The following is a 17,519-nucleotide window of genomic DNA, read 5'->3' on the forward strand; positions in this document are numbered from 1 at the left end:
CTGAACAGAATCCCTAAATTTTGAAAGAAATATAATTTTCATCTGCTCAACCAAAGGATGAGAGTTGAACAGCTTTTCATGCAAATGATGGATGCTGAAAACATTGGCAAGTGTGTGGTAGACTTCCACAGCCCAGGCTTTTTAAAGTGCATTTAAAAAGAACCAATTGATCAAAGTACGCCCTGTGTAATTGCTCAACTGTAGGTGCATACAGTGTATGAAGTAAAACTCGGCCCTTTTTATAAAGATGACAACTGGAACTTTGTGGTAATCAAGATTGCTACATGTTCGTAATGTCACAATTAATTACAGACAATTTATGCTTCAGATCATTTCTTGTCGGCCTTTTCCCACCAAGTGTGATCTGATTTATTGAATTTCATTTTGCTTTCAACATTACTCTTTCACAGATATATACTTTGTTTCATCTCATCTAGGACTTACACTTTGGCAGACCGATATACACTGCAATTCAAGTTGTCCTTATAAGCTAAAACAAGTTTTAGTGTAACCTGTTCCCATTTTCTGCCCAAATTTTGAGTGTGGTCATTTAGGATTGAAATACACTGGTAACCTAACATTGTGTTCTCGCATTTAGTGTTTTAAATTGGGCGTAATGTGCTTAGCTTACAGGCCACAACACTATGGAGAAATGACGTAAATACATGTACAAACCTATTCAGTAATATTGGTTATCATTTTACGCGTCACTGGCTTGGTACAAGCCGAGATTATTTGAGGGTCAGAATACCGACCAGAGGAGCATGCCAAGGAGCCAATGAAAAGCCACCGTGTGTCTGGTCTGGTTTGTGCTGAGGTGGTGGCCATCAGGAGTCGTCAGGGAAGCCAGCCCCTAATGCTCTGTCTCCATGAGCTTGTTTTATTATTGTCCCGAGGGTCGTTGCAAATTGAGAGCGTTGCAGTCGGGGCCTGCCACGTGTATCTGCAGATGCCTACAGCTTCAGTTGCCAGGGTTACTATAAATTTACATCTGCCTCAATTTATTATTTAAGTTTCAGTTCAACGAATACTGAGGAGTGACGTTGTCCTGCCCTCTTCTCTTTTTTTGGGGGGGGGGTTGAATTTGGCATTTATGTTTTGTGTGCTGTTCATAGTGCGCATACCGTACATGTACATGTGTCCAATGGATTCCGAAATGTCCAAACAAACCGGATGCCAAAATTCAAAGGGAAGTGAGTGAAATGCATCCTTGACCAAAGTCAGTACACTACACCTGTAGCCGTACACATTTGTGATGGTAATGTAAATTTGTAACGTTGCATTATTGTAATCAGTTACATGTATCTCCCTCATCTGCACACATTGTTGCCAAAAAGTGCATACCTACATGTACATGTATATGTACGTGTACTTTTATTTCTCAGAGAAAATCGTTAACTGTAGACACGAGTGCAGACAACATGTAGTTTTTTAATTTAATGCATTTATTAGCAGGTCAAACAGGATTGTTTCAGTTGTGAACAGATCAGTGGACAAAAATGTTAAATAGCCAGCAACAATGAATATAGATTTTTATTCAAATAGATACATGTAATATGCTCAATTTGCATACAAATGAGTGCATTTGTGTACTTGTTCATACGGTGTATGTGCACAGTACATGTATCTCCATTGATTTGTTCCCCATCAATAAGCAATTCAATTTTAACACAATGAAAACAAAGTCCATTCCCACACCCGTAGTGATACCATGCTTTCCATCCAAACAAAAAAGAATGGATTATTTGGGTTTCCTTTTACATTGTCGCTGGCCGGGGCTGTCAATTTGACCCGTTTTGTTATTAGTTACCGGTAGACAGAGAGCAATGGAAATGAATTCGTCCTTTGTGGAAGAAAAAGAGGGGTACATGTAGTTTTCGTTTGCCAAATTTTTGCTGATCGTAACCGACAGAGGAAATTTTTTGGAGGGATCGGTTTTCAGTGATTCATTTTGTGTGAATCTCAAAGCAGAACAGTTCAGATGATTCAAGCTGTCTGTGCAGGTGTACAAAGGAGAATGGGATTCTGCCACATTTACATTCTTTACATTCATGACATACAGCACATGTAAGAGTGAAATTAAAACATAAACAAGCTGAGAATTACCGGTAGTGTGCCTTCAGAAGTTCAGACCTTGTCAGTTGCCTACATGTACTGGTACATATGGGTGCAACAAAAAGTCCTAAGGAGAACGTTAGCTTGGCCTGGCAAAATAGATACATATACATGTACATGCGTAAATAATTCCAATTCTGGTTGTCCAAATTTAAGAAGAAAAAAAATGAATATTCTTACCCTAGTCTCCAAAATCAAGTACCCTGTCATGCATGCGCATGAAAGTTATTCCGCTAGGAACTTGGCCAAAAATACCATTTTTTTTTTTAAATGACAAGATACATGTGCCACAACTACAGTCCGTTACAAAGTTGGACTTTGTACTTGCTGATCTTCTCCGGTCATCCTTCAGAAATTTTAATTGATAGGTTACCAGACTAAGTGTCTTCTCCCTGGAATGAATTTAGGACTAGATTGAGTAAACGGCAAAAGTTTGTTTTTTCTCTGGCAACGAAGCCCGCGCAAATCTTTTCCAGGTAATTCAGTTTCACAAATCAAAACCAAATAGTACAGTTCAAGCGGTACCTTTACATACTACATACAGTGGTTATGGGGAGGACGGATAGGGTCTGTTTGTCATTGAGTGTACAATGGCTTGTGTGCCAGAACAGAAATAACAGTATACGCATCGAGTATAAAATTACAAATTTGAGATTTTCCAATATCGACCAGAATTCTTTTAAGCTTTTGGACAATTTCAAATGTGTCGGTATGCACAAGCCCAATGTCATAAGACGAGTTTTGAAAGATTTTTGTATTTTGGCTTTGTAATCGTCCAGTGAATCCTGCATGCAGACATGTGTATTGAAATGCACTCACTGTGTCAGGGTCTCATCTAGTGACCTGTCTACCTGTCTTTTGGACAAGCAGTGTAATTAGGGATGGGTAGTTTGCAAAATGGAGAGTAAAACACAGCAGACCCAAAAATTTATATGTAAAGCAATTATAGTAAAATGTATACATGCAGTTTTGCTTTTTGAGCAAAACACAAAAATACATCGTATACAAGAGAAGGGTTTAAATATGTTCAGAAAAATGTTAAGGTGATATTATGTGGATTTAGGGAGAAGGGGAGGGGCTAATCTTGAATGCATAAGAGAGCAGGGAGGAGCTTATGCATACATGTGCATGAACAGTACATGTATGTCCATTAGTCATGCATACACGTAAATGAAGTAGAGATTAGGGGAGGGGCTTGTTCAATTAGCCACGCCCTCAAGCTGCACTTTGATGTATGAGAAGAGGGAAGGTCTTATTTTGGCAATACCCCACACTTTGTGAATGGACCTGTCTATGTGTAGCATAGTGTCAGTGTCTGTTACAATATTGATTACTGGAGAACAAATACATGTACATGTACACATACGTGTACATGTACAGGTAGCTGGTTCAAGTAAATGCACATGTGCATGTACATGTAGCTCCAACAGTTCTGGCCTCTAGTCTTTATGTGTCATTTATCATGTGACTTACAAGAACAGCCTGCCTTTGAATTCATTTCAAAACTCATGCATGGCTATCATGCTCTTATTGTACATGCGCATGTAATGGCGTCATTAATCCTGCGTCCAAAAGGGGGCTGTTTTTAATCATTAAGTATAGTTGTAATTTCCCTTGAATAATGTGATCTTTGGTGAGACGCTCTGAATTATATATGATGGGAAGAATTGGCATGCGATTAAGCCTGGTTGGTTCTCCATGCATGGTCTGTGCAGATCAGCTCAGTCCTGATGTACATGTATATTCAGTTCCTTGGTGATTTCTACTGTAAAGTGTATGGAATAGCAAATGCATCTTGCAATTATGAAGTATTATTGAAATTTATTAATGAATACGCTGTTGTGTACATGTACATGTACGCACCTGGTAGGTTAATTTAGCAACCAGAAATAGAAGCCGTTACCTCAGTTGCACCACATGGCCCTGCAAGGTGTCCTGATTTGCCAAAATCATGTGTGTGTGGAGAGTTCAGGAGTGCATTGTGTGCGCTGTGCTACTTCAGTAATGGCATTTCAAGGGATCAGTCTGCTTCATATGTGCTGTGGAGGAATACATAGAGGAAGGACATAGAAGGAGTTGCAACTCGGGCACTTCAAAGTGTTCAATGATGGTCACTGCCGAGTCAACAAATAATAGAGAACAATCCAAAAATGCCTGATTACTGCCTGCATCTTAGCTGGACAAGCGGGGCCAGTAATATCCTAGCAATACTTGTACTTTTTTGGTTGCAATTAAATACAAAGTATTGATGTGACCAGGGAATAGAGAGAGAAAAATGACTGATATTAGACGTACTTTTGCCATCATAAATAAACTTTTAAAATTTTGATACACTCTTCCATTATCCATGCATAGAGCTTAGTTCATTAGGAACAAAATGTGCTATTTTATCACAGGGAGTGATCGTGAAATCTCATAAAATACGCTTTTGCACAATGATTCAAACAAAACACAAAATCTTTTCTACAACCTGGCTATTTATTCCCAAAATAACTCCAGAAGAAAGATTTCATTAAGAGCAATGACTGCACATAGAAATGTAGATTTAGGGTGCACAGCGTAATACAAGCAACTGCCCAAGCATTAAATTTAATGTTGTCATGAGATCATACCAAGCACCAACAAAGGCGTGAATATTCAATTTCCTGCACCTCAGTACACAAAGTTTTAAGGATGCAGACAAGTTGCGGCAGCAATCGTAGGGTACAAAGGGGTTTCGTGGTTGTGAAACAGATGGTGTGTAGCAAGCGTTCGCTGCGCTCTGGCTATGGACATACCAGGCATTCCAGAAAGTGGTAATTGGCCAGATGTTACAGCCCGGGCGGTTCAAACTCCTTGATGAATATTGCTGTTGTGTACGGTAGTTGAGCCTGTCTCCTGAGAACCATGGAGATGTTCATTAATTTTTTGACATGCTTCAAGTTGTGGAACTCTTCTGCCTTTTACATCTTTAAAAACAGTCCAACATTCTGCCTATAAGCCAATGGCTTGTTAAAGAGCAAGGACCATGGGGGTCTGTGCAAAAGAACCCCCTCAGGAGGGAAATTAGAGAGAGGCTTGGCTTATGTACATGTACATCTGTGTATCGATGCCTTTGGCATTTTTAAAGTGGCATCCATACATACCGGTAGATATCTTTCAGACTTAGGCATGTACATGTACTCATATGAACGTTACTGGTGCTTGTTCCATACATGTAGCATATGCATGCTAACCAGAGCATGGGGTCTAGTACTAGAGTGCAGTGTTCCTGTCTGAGAGGATGCCATTGCTGGGTTAAAAAGTGACCTCCACTGCTAGTACAGAGTGCATATGGTTATAATGAAATCACACACATGCACATTCCCAGACAAAAGAAGACATCATTAAGTCAAAGTACAAGAAGTTCAGATTTTGAAGGCATTCATGTCTCTGGTTTTGACAATATTAACAATGTTTGATTTCTTGTTCTCTGTGTTCCAGTTCTGTTAAAACACTGGGTCTTGGCCTTTACAAGCAGTGGGACCTGGACTTGAGTTTACAACCACCAATGCTAGATTTTGGGGAACAGTAAGTATAAAGGATATCGACTTCTTGAAACCTAAATCCCCTGTGGTGTTTACTGTGCCTGCCTCAGGAGACATAATGGCAAGTTACAAAGGATTATTGAACTTGGTGCCCTCAGTCTGCATTTGGGCAAGGCACGTGCACCGTGATGGCATGAATTCAGTTTCAAGTAGGAAGTACATGAGTCACATGTACCAGTTCAGACATTCTGCTCTAATGCGGAGTCAAGTTGTTGAACATTTTAGATTTGTCCAAAACTGGTACTTTGTTCAGGAAAAGATAAAAGTAGTTGGTACATGTATCTCTACAGGTAGCTTTTCAAGTAAGCTTACCAGAAAACTCATGTACACTCTGTGTAATAAAAAAAAACAGGGCTCGTTGTCAGAGTTAGTGTCCACTTGTACATGTAGGTACACAAACATGGTCTTGTGCAGGAACGTGACTGAAATGCATAATGCATATGAACCCATTCATTCATAAACTTATTCAAGTCCAAAGAATAGGTCTGGCCTTCACAAACCAACATGTTGATTGTCTGGCTCTACCCTCTTTGTTCAGTCTTGCTGCAGCAAGCAGTGAAGCAACTTCGAATCACGAGGTGGGAAAAGTGCCATTGTAGCTGATTTTCCTTGTACTGCACAGTAGGGAACTATCATGACCCCCTCCAAATTCATACTGTACTTGGAACTTTGATCTTGAATGTTTTGGTATTTACATGTAATACCATGAATAGTCATTTAATGCTTGGATTTTTTCTGTTAAGGTGTACTTTGTCAATGAAATCCCAAATGAATTTTATATTCTCCCACTTTGAATTGCTGTTGATTTTGTCTCATTTTCAGTGCGATTGGTATGCCTGAATTAGCGACGGTGCAAGTTTTCAATTCACACCCAGAAAACATGTTGCGGATGCTGTCTATTTCAGGGAGCACGCCGCATTTTCACTGTTCATTCTTTCAGGACAAGGTAAACAGAAAAAATTATCCCCTTCTCCTGCCCTCAGCCCCACCCTTTACCCCTCCCCCACCCCGTCTGTCCCGGGTAAAGAAGGTCTGCTTGTGTGCTGCTAAGGGAAAGATCAATGTGCAAGTGACATGAGCTGTAAGACACTTGGAATTTCACAACGTACACTGAGAATTTCAAGGGGAAGAAAGGCAGGTCTGAGATTTGTCAGGATTTGGTCTGATTTCAGGATTTTTGTCATCAGGAATTTCCTGATCTCAGGTTTTTTTCATCAGGATATGAGGTTTTTTAAAACAATGACACGAACATTGTTTGTCGCCGGACAAACACTGAGCTGTTTTAGGGAACTCTCTGTCGCAGTTGGAATGGCTGCAAATCAAACAGCTGTCGTTAAGTCCACAGTTGAAAATGTAACACAGACAGTATATGCATGATCCTATCGTACATGCGCTTCAGAAGATACAGAGCTTGTTTTGGGCTAGAATTAAATTTGGGTCTGTGGGATCGCTATCCTCCTTGCTACAGCAGTTACACTACACACTAATTCCTTTCACTGCGACGAATCTGCCAGAGCACAATGAACGCTCACACTTTACCAGGCACGTGGTTGGTATTTTGCCAGAGGCCTCAAAAGAAAGTGGCTCCATTATACGCTATACATGTACAAAGGATATAGCTCTTATCACTATGGTACTTACCCCTACTATTCATTTTGCCGGCATTACCAGCGGAGGGCAAATTTTTTCATTAGTGGTATGATCCGTGCAGTGAGCCCAACACCTTAGACCATGGAAGCAGATATTTACGCTAGTTTTTGATGGGCAATTTCAAGCTGTAGCAGTAGTAGGTTCATATCTCTTATCAATTTTAAATCAAAAAGCACTTTGGTTTGGACCAGTTTTAACTGGAAGTAAGGGTCAAGCGATTTTACGTACACAAGAAGAAATAAAGACAGAAGATTACTCTATCACTAAATGCAAAAAGCAAGCTATGGGAAGTCACGGTTGATTTTATATGGATTTTTGAAGATTTAACATGAATAACGATTTCAGTGTTTCTAATTTGACACCTGATGATGTCATCATGACGTAATTCCTCTAGTGCATTTTGTATGTCTAAGGCTTTAAATTGAATTCAGATGATAGTCTATGTGCCAGGTTTGAAGGGCATCAGTGCAAAGGAAGGGGCAAAAGTCGCGTGTACATGTAAAATGACCCGTGTTTTATCTATGGGGATAAATTGAAAAAAGCAGGGAAAAAAGGAAAAAATTTTAAGAAAAACAGTAGCTGCTTCTTCTAGTGCCCAATACAGCTAAAAGTTTGGGAAATGTGGAGTTTACCATTATGGTGTTTGTACACAAGTAATGGGTTATTTAAGGGGTGCCTTTAGGTAAACACAAATGATTACCGTAGACTGCATGCCACTTTGGGGCTGCAAAACCTCTGGTGATTATTTCGTGGATATTCCATTTTCTTAATCTCACCCTTGGAAATGTTACATAACTTGTTACAGTTTTCAAAAAAACAACTTTCCACTACCCCCCATGAGTAATGCCCCCCAAAGTCAATCAGTATCGAGCCACCTGCTTCCAAAGCCAAACGTTTCTAACTTGAATAAGTCATGCTCCATGGAGACATTTACCCGTATACTGCAGACTTTCAGACTGAACATTCAGGAAGCATGAACAACATGGCATTGTATGTACCCGACTGTGGCCTGCATTCATTCAGTTCCCACAGGTGTCTGGCTTTGCCTGACAGTTTCCTCCTCCCCTCTTTCACAGGTTGTGCCACCAGGAGGCAATACCACATTTGAAATTGTTTTCCTGCCCCGGGTAGCAGGCAATGCCGAAAACACAATATTTATTCACACCAGCGCTGGGACCTGTCCATATCAGGTTAGTGGAGATGCTGCCTCAGCTCCTCAAGTGTGTGAAGCAATGGTTTTTTACGCATCAGAGCTGGGACACATTTCGTTCGTGCAGCAGTGCCCGCAGTATAGTTTTATTTTCTGCACCTAGATATACAGGTGTTTTGCTTTCAGTGATATTAATTTGTTTTTGCCTTAGAGATGTTACTTCTATGCTAAAAACAATCCTAGTATGAAATAACAATCCCATCACAAGCCAAATTACTATCATTGCTTAACCATGGTATCTGCTGCTTTTTTGATTAGAGCTAGCCATCCCTATCTCAGCCAAGACGACTTATGATTTGTGTAACTCCTTGGCCACACCGAGCATACAGTGTAAATATACACACAGGTGTTAGGGCGAAAAAACAGCAACCACAAAATGATTAGATTTTGTTACTTTTGTTGAGAACTTGAATCCTCAGCAATGAAAGTCATGAAGCATCTAATAGGTTTTGCAGTGAAGATCAATTTCTGTCTACAGAATGCTGTTGAAAAGGCATGGACAGCAATATCCTTGGACAGATTTTAAAAAGTAATTAAAGAACGGGAAATTTCTAACAGTGATGTGGAAATGCTTGAACTATTTTCAAGTTTCTGTGTAAAGGAACATTAATTACTGTAGCAGAAACAAGCAGTTTCAAAAATATTTGACACTTTTGATTGAATTTTGCTTCACCTTCACTGAGCCTGGCTATTTGTGCATAGCAAAAATGTCGACATAAAGCTGTTATTTGTTATTAGTGTCACTGCACCAGAGGTTTCTGGGAAGGACATCCAGTCGATTTTGCACATCTCATTTCCTCTCCATGTCCATTACCGTCATTCCTCAGAGGATTTGTACTTGGTGCAGAAAACAGCAAAGTGAAACAAAAGAACAAAATGAAATGCTGTGTCTTGGCATTTGCGAGCCGTAATAAATTCTGTGATGTTTTTTGACGTACTCACACAGATCTTTCGTGCTCGTTGTGTCTGACAAAATAAACTATGCAGACGGTCTAGAACCATTCTTTCACCAAACCAGTGCATATTTTGTGCTTGTTTTTGGCGTCGCTCATGCAAATGAGTTTTGACTATGGAAAAAACATACTCCAGTACAAAGATGTTTACTGATAAGAACTGCAACTCTTTTTACAGCAAGTATGCAGACACGGAAGTCAATTTAATAAGTCCTTTCTAAATGATGGAGAAAGAGATTTGAGAAATGATCTTGAGAGACTGCTTTCATTGAAGTGGTATTCACTGAATGTATCATGTACATGTACCAGTATATTAATGTGTATTCTCAACCCCTTGTCTCTGTTTGCAGTTACTCAATAATTAAGTGACTTTAGCACTGAGTAAAAGTATCAACAAGGCTAGAATCCATAACAAAAGTAGGGCAGATACTCAAAGAAAGAAAAGCGCTTTGGTGTATGATCTTGTGCACGGCATAAAAAGGAGCTGAGGGAGTTGGTGAAAATGTACATGTATTAAAGTGCCAAGAATTTGTAGGCAATGGGTGATTATCCGGTGCTTAAGTGACTTTGTCTCAAAGGAGGATGCGCCACGATTTGCAGGCTCCCATTGGACAATTTAAGCAGAGGTGACGTCGTACTTACATGTACGAACCGGATAAACGTGGACATGTCCATGTAATTGTGGTTGCCATTACTTGTACACGTACGGTATTGACTTCCACTGTCACAGTAAACATTTCTTCGGACTGGGTACAAAGCTTGGAAAGAGATAAACCCTTCCAATACGTGATTGAAATATACACTGTAATTTGATCCAATCATTTGGAAAATTGTTCCTTTTTTTTCCATTGGGATTTGATTGGATCTTTGTCGTGCCGAGAAACCAAACCAAAAGGAGCAATGACTATGGAAAAAAGAAGAAGAAAGTACATGTACCTGCCAAACAAGGCAAGACTTTAAAGAAATCCAGACTGGTGTGCACGCCATGTGATGGCCTGAGGGTAATTACGCAGACAGTTTACACCGCCAATCTCGAGGTGCATTGTGCAATCCCTTTTCCCCTCGCTATCCCCACTTCACTTTGCGACACGCCAACGAGAGTCGACAGCTCACGGATAGGGCTTAGCCCTGTTTGGGTGTCGCCTGTCGGAAGCTTATCTCTTCCATTGTCTCTGCAAATTGAAGAGCTGGCGAGGGAAGTGCAAACTAAGGGATGGGGAGGGGGGCGGGTTCTCATCTCCTCAAGCCTTGAAGGAGATTCAGGGCTTAGAGGGTTAACGGTGACGGGTGGTCCTGGCCATCCATTGGGACAAGCAGCCGGCATTACTGAGAACAACCATGACTGAAGCTGTGCAGTTCCTGGCACTGTTTAATGACAATGCAATCACCAATGTCTCCCACCACTGTGCTATCTCTGTGTAGATGTGAATGCAAAATGTATTTCCCACAGTCAATTTCCCACTGTTTTCCTTGAATAACTACACCATGGGAAATGCGTAGCTCTAAATTTACACAGCAGTAAACTTGCACATCCTGTGCTCTTTGGGTCAGATCTACATGTACGGTACTTGTACTTTGGTTACACTAACTGTATTTTTTAATAGGGTTCTACACAGTCCGCAAACTTCAAAATTCATTTGTACTGGTAGATTTAAGTTTCATATTTTTTAAGGACTTATTTTAAGTAATTGGCTTTTCTGTACTCTAACAAGTCAATCAAAAGCGTGGAAGACCAGTTGGACCGAACATTTAGATGCCCCTGTAGTTTGGTCTAGATTTTTGAACTGAAGACAAGTCTACACCTGTCAGTTCAGTGAGATGCTTCCATTATCAGCATTTTGAAATTGTTGAATATCTCAGATGCCTGCACAAAGCTGGTTCTACATAACTCCTTGTGTTTGTTAGTGACAGTGGATTATATATTTCTTCCATCTCTGCCAGGTTTTTGGCGTTGGTGTCCCCAATCCTTACAGATTAAGGCCCTTCGTGGGGGCCAAGGTCCCCATCAACACCAGCTACTCCCCGCTCATCACCATGCACAACCCCTACAGTTCGGGGCTCATGGTAAGTAAGGCAGACAAAGCAAACTACTCAGGTGTGCAACTTGTCCTCTGATCAGCCGATTTCCTTGTGTTTCACTTTATATTCGTGCCATTGAAAAAACATGTCGAAAAAAACACTGTACAAAGTCTTGTAAAGATTACCATTTCCTCATTTTTTTGTCGAAGTCCAAGTTGCATGCCTGAACTACCGCTTCAGATGAGCACTGTGGAAAGTTGCTGGGGCAATCCCCTCACCAGCCCAGCTTAAACTTGAGAAGTTATTTGTTGCAGTCGGGAGTATTTTGATGTACACTTGAAAATGTTTTATGTTGTTGGCACAAGAACCTCAAACGTTTGGAAAGGAAGAGTAGACAGTAGTTGCTTTACAACAAAATCTGCTCTACCTGACATGAGTTGCCTGTATTGAAGACTACTTCATGCTTGCTTGAAGAATGGCATCCATGTTCTCACTTATCTGAACGTCCATGCACCCAAGTGCAGTGACACTGTGTAAGTGTAAGTGTGATGACACGCTCATCAGGCCTCGACATTAATTTTTTTTAAACTGCCTGTCCATCGGGCAAGTAGCACTGAAAATTCACTTGCCCAAAGTAAGATTTTTATACTTAGTTGCTCATTGCTGCGTGGGGACAGTAAGTTCCTTCCTCCAACCAATCACCATTGATGACATTGCCACGCCACAATACTACATGAATATACTTCTCGCCAATGTGTGCAGGACTCTGATATATCATTCATACAAGTTCGGGCACCGGTTATTTCTTAACCACTCAACAATTTTGCCTGGTGTTATATACATGTATGCAAAAAGTACACACACAAGTACTGGGCAAAATTCACTCATGTTGACGTCACCATCACAGCCTCATGTAAAATCAACCTCGTTCCCACGGATACAATGCTGCCACGCCATGTCTTGTGTGATTTAACCCCCGGTACTTTATGATTTAAATACCCCACTATTTGGGATATTTAAATTAGGACAGTTGTCAAGGCGTTACTTGCAAAGCAGACTTACGTGTGCATGAACGTGCAGGCGAATACGCGGGCGCGAGCATGTAGCATTTGAAATACACACTTTATGTTCATCCTGAATAGACAGTCAGCATCATTTTTGACTGCTCCATGACCAGGGGCTAGTGAAGGAACACGCACCCAGCCCATGGAGACGAGGTTGATGTAAAACAGTCGTCGAGCTTGCGGACATCAAAGCTCCACTGCACCGCGCATGCATTAATAACCAATGAGGTTTGGTACCCAGACACAAGGGTATCTTACAGTTTATTTGTGTACGCGTTTTCCCTTGTGTGCTAAATGTACAGCGTGCTTAATAAATGCGATTTTGTACATGCACATAATGATGCCAAAAATCACTGTAGACTGCACAGCTGTTTACTTTTTACCGTTGTTTATAAGCTTTCGTGAAGAGGAAAATAACCAATCAAAGGTCAATTTGCTGACTGCTATTCTTGACCCCGAAAAACTGACACTTTTTTAAAGTAAAAAGTACCTGTCCATTGGGCAATTTGTCCTTAATTTTTACTTGCCCGAAAGAAGAAATTACTTGTCACGGGCAATCAGACAACCGTTAATGTCGAGGCCTGACGCTCATGGTGTTTGAGTAAGGGAACGTTTCATAATTACAGAAGGTGGTATTTACTGTGGTACCGCTGTATTTTTGCGGTACCAGCATTAAGCCCTTTCAGGTAACTAGTGCAGTGCCGCCCAAAAAAACCAGCAGTACCGCAGTAAATACCGCTTTCAACAATTATGAAACGCTCCCTAAGGAAATTTGGGGGATTCAGAAGAAGACGGTATAAATCACAGGAATAAACCCAGCCTTCTCTCTGTTGGCATCGAACACACACTGCTGTTATACATATTGCGTAATGTAGAATATGTTTATTCGTGTACATTTTACATTTTATGTGTACAGTGTACATAGGACACTAATCAATGCACAGTGAGTTAGATTACTTTAACACTGATCCTCCACCACTATGCTACTTTTTAAAATTAAATTTCAAAGAGAGTATTTCTCTTGGGTATTTCTGTTACTTACACCCTCGTGTGTTTGTACGTTGACGTCCCTGACATTTATGTCCTCTTTTTTACATTTTAACAGGTGACAGAAATGTACTCCAGCGGTGGTGAGTTACACCTAGAGTTACCCACAGGGTCACAAGATGCCCCACAGAACCTATGGGTGAGTGGCGGAAAGCTGGTTTTTTTGAGCTTCTGGAGTACATGTAGTCATTACTCTTTAATATCTTCAGTTGAAAGCCTTTCTTGGAACAGCAGCTTCAATCCTCGAAAATCTTCCAAAACTGCCTGGAGGATTTTGAAGGATTGAGGATGGTTAGGGTTATATAATAAAATGGGACCAATTCAGCCTACAGCTGGGAGATCATCTCTGCTGGGGAACATTTCAATCAGTCATATTGGCTTGCCATGCTCAAACATTGATCGGCATTCCGAAAACTTAAAAGTATAATGTTTTGCAGAGGTCATTTTACTGACACTTGTTTTTCTTGGTTTCTTTTGAGTCCCCCCATTAAGTATTTAAATCAAATAAACACTCTCAATATGAGTAAACAGGTTCACAGCTTCAAGGAAATAAATCAACTTGACCATTCTTTTTTAACTTTTAAAAATTTGATATATTGTCTGTCATGCCCTCAAGACATCAAAATGTTGACACTTTCTAATTTGAGGTGCAGGATGCATTAGTACATTGCGTCTCTTTGATCTGAATGCTTGTAGCGAATAAAGGCAGACTTTTTTTCCCCCTGGGAAACAAGTCCCTTGATGCAATCATTTGATGCCAGGGATTTATTTTTCTGCACCTGGAAACAAGTGTAATGGAGTCATTTATTATTGATTGTGAAAAGGAGAGAAATAGAAGGCCACAAATACAGGAATACGTCTGATTTGAATGCATCAGATGTCCTGATTAATAGATGAAAAGTGATATCGTGCTCTCGTCATCACTGCACACCGTAAGTCTCTCCTAATTGACTGGCCGATTGCACTGACACGTGATGTGACAATGCCAGGTGGCTTATCAGTCAGATGTGAGAGGCATTCGGTGCAGTCACACAAACCTAATTGGGTGCTCTTGCAGCCTCAGAATTCTTCTGTACAGATGTATCTGTGCCGCTGAAACTGGTACTCTTCACATTTTGGAGGTTCTTGGGCAAAGAGGGACCTCGGGGAGCTCATGTGGCTGTTAAAGTATGGGCATGTTGGTTTGTTGTGTTCATACATGTAGTTGGTAAGAGCCTTGGTCTAGAACTGTATAGTCTCATTCGTTCTCGGCTTTGGGCCAAGTCCAGTTGGGAATTGTGTTATACACACGTACATGTAGGTGCATCAAGTGGTCACATGAGCTGCCAGTGCTTTCCAGAGCCATTTTAAGAGCAGAAAATGAGCCGTTGATTCACACTAATGCATCAAAATGCGTTACACTTTGTGCCAGGATCAGACCTGTGAAATGTGCATGTACATGTACACACATCATGCAGAGAGCCCATGCGTGGCATTACACAGGCTGGTATCAGTAGAAACTTTTTTGCAGATCTTCCAGGATGGCAGAGTCCTTTAATAAATGCTTTTGAGTTGGGGTCCCTGATAAGCAGTGATGGATCCTGAGGATTCTGCTGTGGGATGATAGTCCAATCTGGACTAAATGATGACATGTTCAACATTTGGCACAAGTCATCCAAGTGCCTAAGCTTATTTATGAGACTCAGCCGTTACTCGGTCCAGTCCTAAATTCAAATTGATAAGTTTTTGGGTTTACTTTGTTTTAAACCTTGGTTGGTTTGGGTTTGTTTCAATGTCTTCCATAACATACCAGTACATTTAACCTGTCCAGTTTGCAATCCTCAAAAGCTCAATGCAATGTTTTCCCAGGGTTAGGACTATTGGCATCATCACTGTACATGCGCAGATAAAGGCCAGTTAATAGGTTCTTTCCACAGGACTGTAAAGATTTTTTAAAATACATTTATTTTTGCGAGGAAATGTCTGAATTTTACTTGTATGCATTCATTGAAATAAGAAAGGTGACCCCATCCAATGGAATGAGTGGCAAGTCGATAAAACTACTGAGTTCAAATGAGTTAAGATGGAAATTGCATTTAGATGCCATTCCTCTGTTTCCAAAGGTAACCCTCCTATGCAAAGATGTCCTATCAGTCCAAATCAGGCAAATGACCCCCAGTGGAAGGAATTCTTGACTGTGACCGTTATAGGGAGGATTGAAGTTTAGCACAGAGTCATACATGTACCCTTAGATGAAGTACAAGCCAACGTTTGAGCCTTGTACCAATTCAGGACAGCATGTGCACCGTACGGCATGTGACATGATGGACTACCCAGTCCTGTGCAAAAGACTTCTTTGTGCAGAGCAACTGTGTTTAATTTGTCGGGTGCATGTTAAAACCATTTAATGAATCATGCGCACAAAAAGTTGGCGACTAGTTTTGTGACTTCTGACCCATACACCAACAATATTCAAGGCCCTGACACTTTGAGGGATGGTTTACTGCTAATACACATGTACGTGTACATGTAGGCTTGCACGGCTCACATGACGGAGTTTCATTTGTTCACTCCTATCAAATTTGGTATGTGAAAATTATATTGAACTTGGAGGACTCAGAACTGTTGGAGCTAATCTGGAATTGATGGTTTTTCATTTACCCTAACCCTAACCTTGAATTTTCCAGCTTGTTGGTGATTCATGACTGTTAAGGTCAACAAACTGTAACTTCTATGTGCTTTTTACTGGGAACCTTCCTGAAAACGTCTGACTCTCTACCATTCAGGAAATCAGACAGCAATACAAAGAGTTTCTAACATTCAAGGGACATCAAGCCCCTTGTAAAGTTATATAAAATACTGGTGGTGTCTATGGCCCAGGATTTTACCTCGTTGATGGGAACAATTTCTCTTGCTGTGAAAGTGGAGACTGAGTTGTGGGCACAATAATGTGTGCCCATAATGTTTTTGGTCCCCACAGCATCTGTGTTTCAACACATGTCCCCACAGCTGTGGAACAAGTATTTGTGTTTCACCGGGGTATCTCGAATCCTGCAGAATCTTGCCAAAATCGTCAGGTACATGTAAATTTCGTAGGATCTGGGAGGGTTAAGGTCAGTGGAACTCCCCCCCGCATCGTCAATTCCAGTTTTCCTAGGTGGGATGTTCCCATAAACAATTTCAATTCTGTTGACCTGTTTCATGGCCGATATCAGGAGATTCCACCCTACACAACGCGGTCTGTCATGAGGGCAAGCTTTACTGGACGGGTGGAGAGTAACCACACGGCGTTTATCCGAATCAAGACCAACCACTCCAAGCGTCTTGACGATGAGGAAAATGAATTACTCATGTTGCCGGTTGAGGTGGAAGTGTCGTCAGGTGAGTGTGGAAATCTTTGCCCTTAAACATTCTAAATGGTGAGACTTGCATTCTATAGGAATTCTCTGATGTGTTGTCAGGCGATCTGGCCCTTAACTTCTGAAGATCTCTCGAAGGGAGCAGACTTCATGGAGGAATTGTAGATGTGCTTAAACATAAAAAGATCAGGATGGACACGTTGTAGATGTGCACCGGTTGGTGCACATGGAGTAGTAGAGACTAGTTTTTGACTGAATGTGTACAGTTCCGTTGCCTCATGTTTGAGAGGAACTCACCTGAGTGCCAAATTGCTGCATCAGTAAGACTTGTGGTTTGTTGTTTTTATTGCCATGGGCGTAGTTATGGTGTACGTTTTATCAAATACCAAATTTATCCCTGAATGCCCGGGTAGACATACATTGTACATTGTCTACATTGACTGTGCCGCCCCTACCCCTTGTTGTCATTACATGGGTGCTGCAATTTTTAATCAATCTTTTTGTGGTCAACTTGCATTGATCCTCCTCCCTGGGTGTCTGCCATCTCCAAAGAGCTG

The 17,519-nt window shown here is 40.9% G+C and overlaps 1 protein-coding gene across 2 annotated transcripts in view; it reads left to right on the forward strand.

The window, feature by feature from the left end:
- tmem131 (transmembrane protein 131) overlaps nucleotides 1-17,519 on the forward strand; it is a 69,298-nt gene that overhangs the window by 25,649 nt on the left and 26,130 nt on the right. For both annotated transcript variants that reach the window (XM_022244607.2, XM_022244608.2), the window contains exons 4-9: nucleotides 5,578-5,664; nucleotides 6,504-6,627; nucleotides 8,408-8,521; nucleotides 11,436-11,558; nucleotides 13,683-13,763; nucleotides 16,819-16,984. In XM_022244607.2, coding sequence (XP_022100299.2) covers nucleotides 5,578-5,664; nucleotides 6,504-6,627; nucleotides 8,408-8,521; nucleotides 11,436-11,558; nucleotides 13,683-13,763; nucleotides 16,819-16,984 — 695 coding nt within the window. The remainder of the gene's footprint in view (nucleotides 1-5,577; nucleotides 5,665-6,503; nucleotides 6,628-8,407; nucleotides 8,522-11,435; nucleotides 11,559-13,682; nucleotides 13,764-16,818; nucleotides 16,985-17,519) is intronic.

The sequence above is a fragment of the Acanthaster planci genome, linkage group LG02, assembly GCF_054643075.1.
Source record: "Acanthaster planci isolate LZ-2023a linkage group LG02, COTS_SCS, whole genome shotgun sequence".
Classification (NCBI taxonomy): domain Eukaryota; kingdom Metazoa; phylum Echinodermata; class Asteroidea; order Valvatida; family Acanthasteridae; genus Acanthaster; species Acanthaster planci.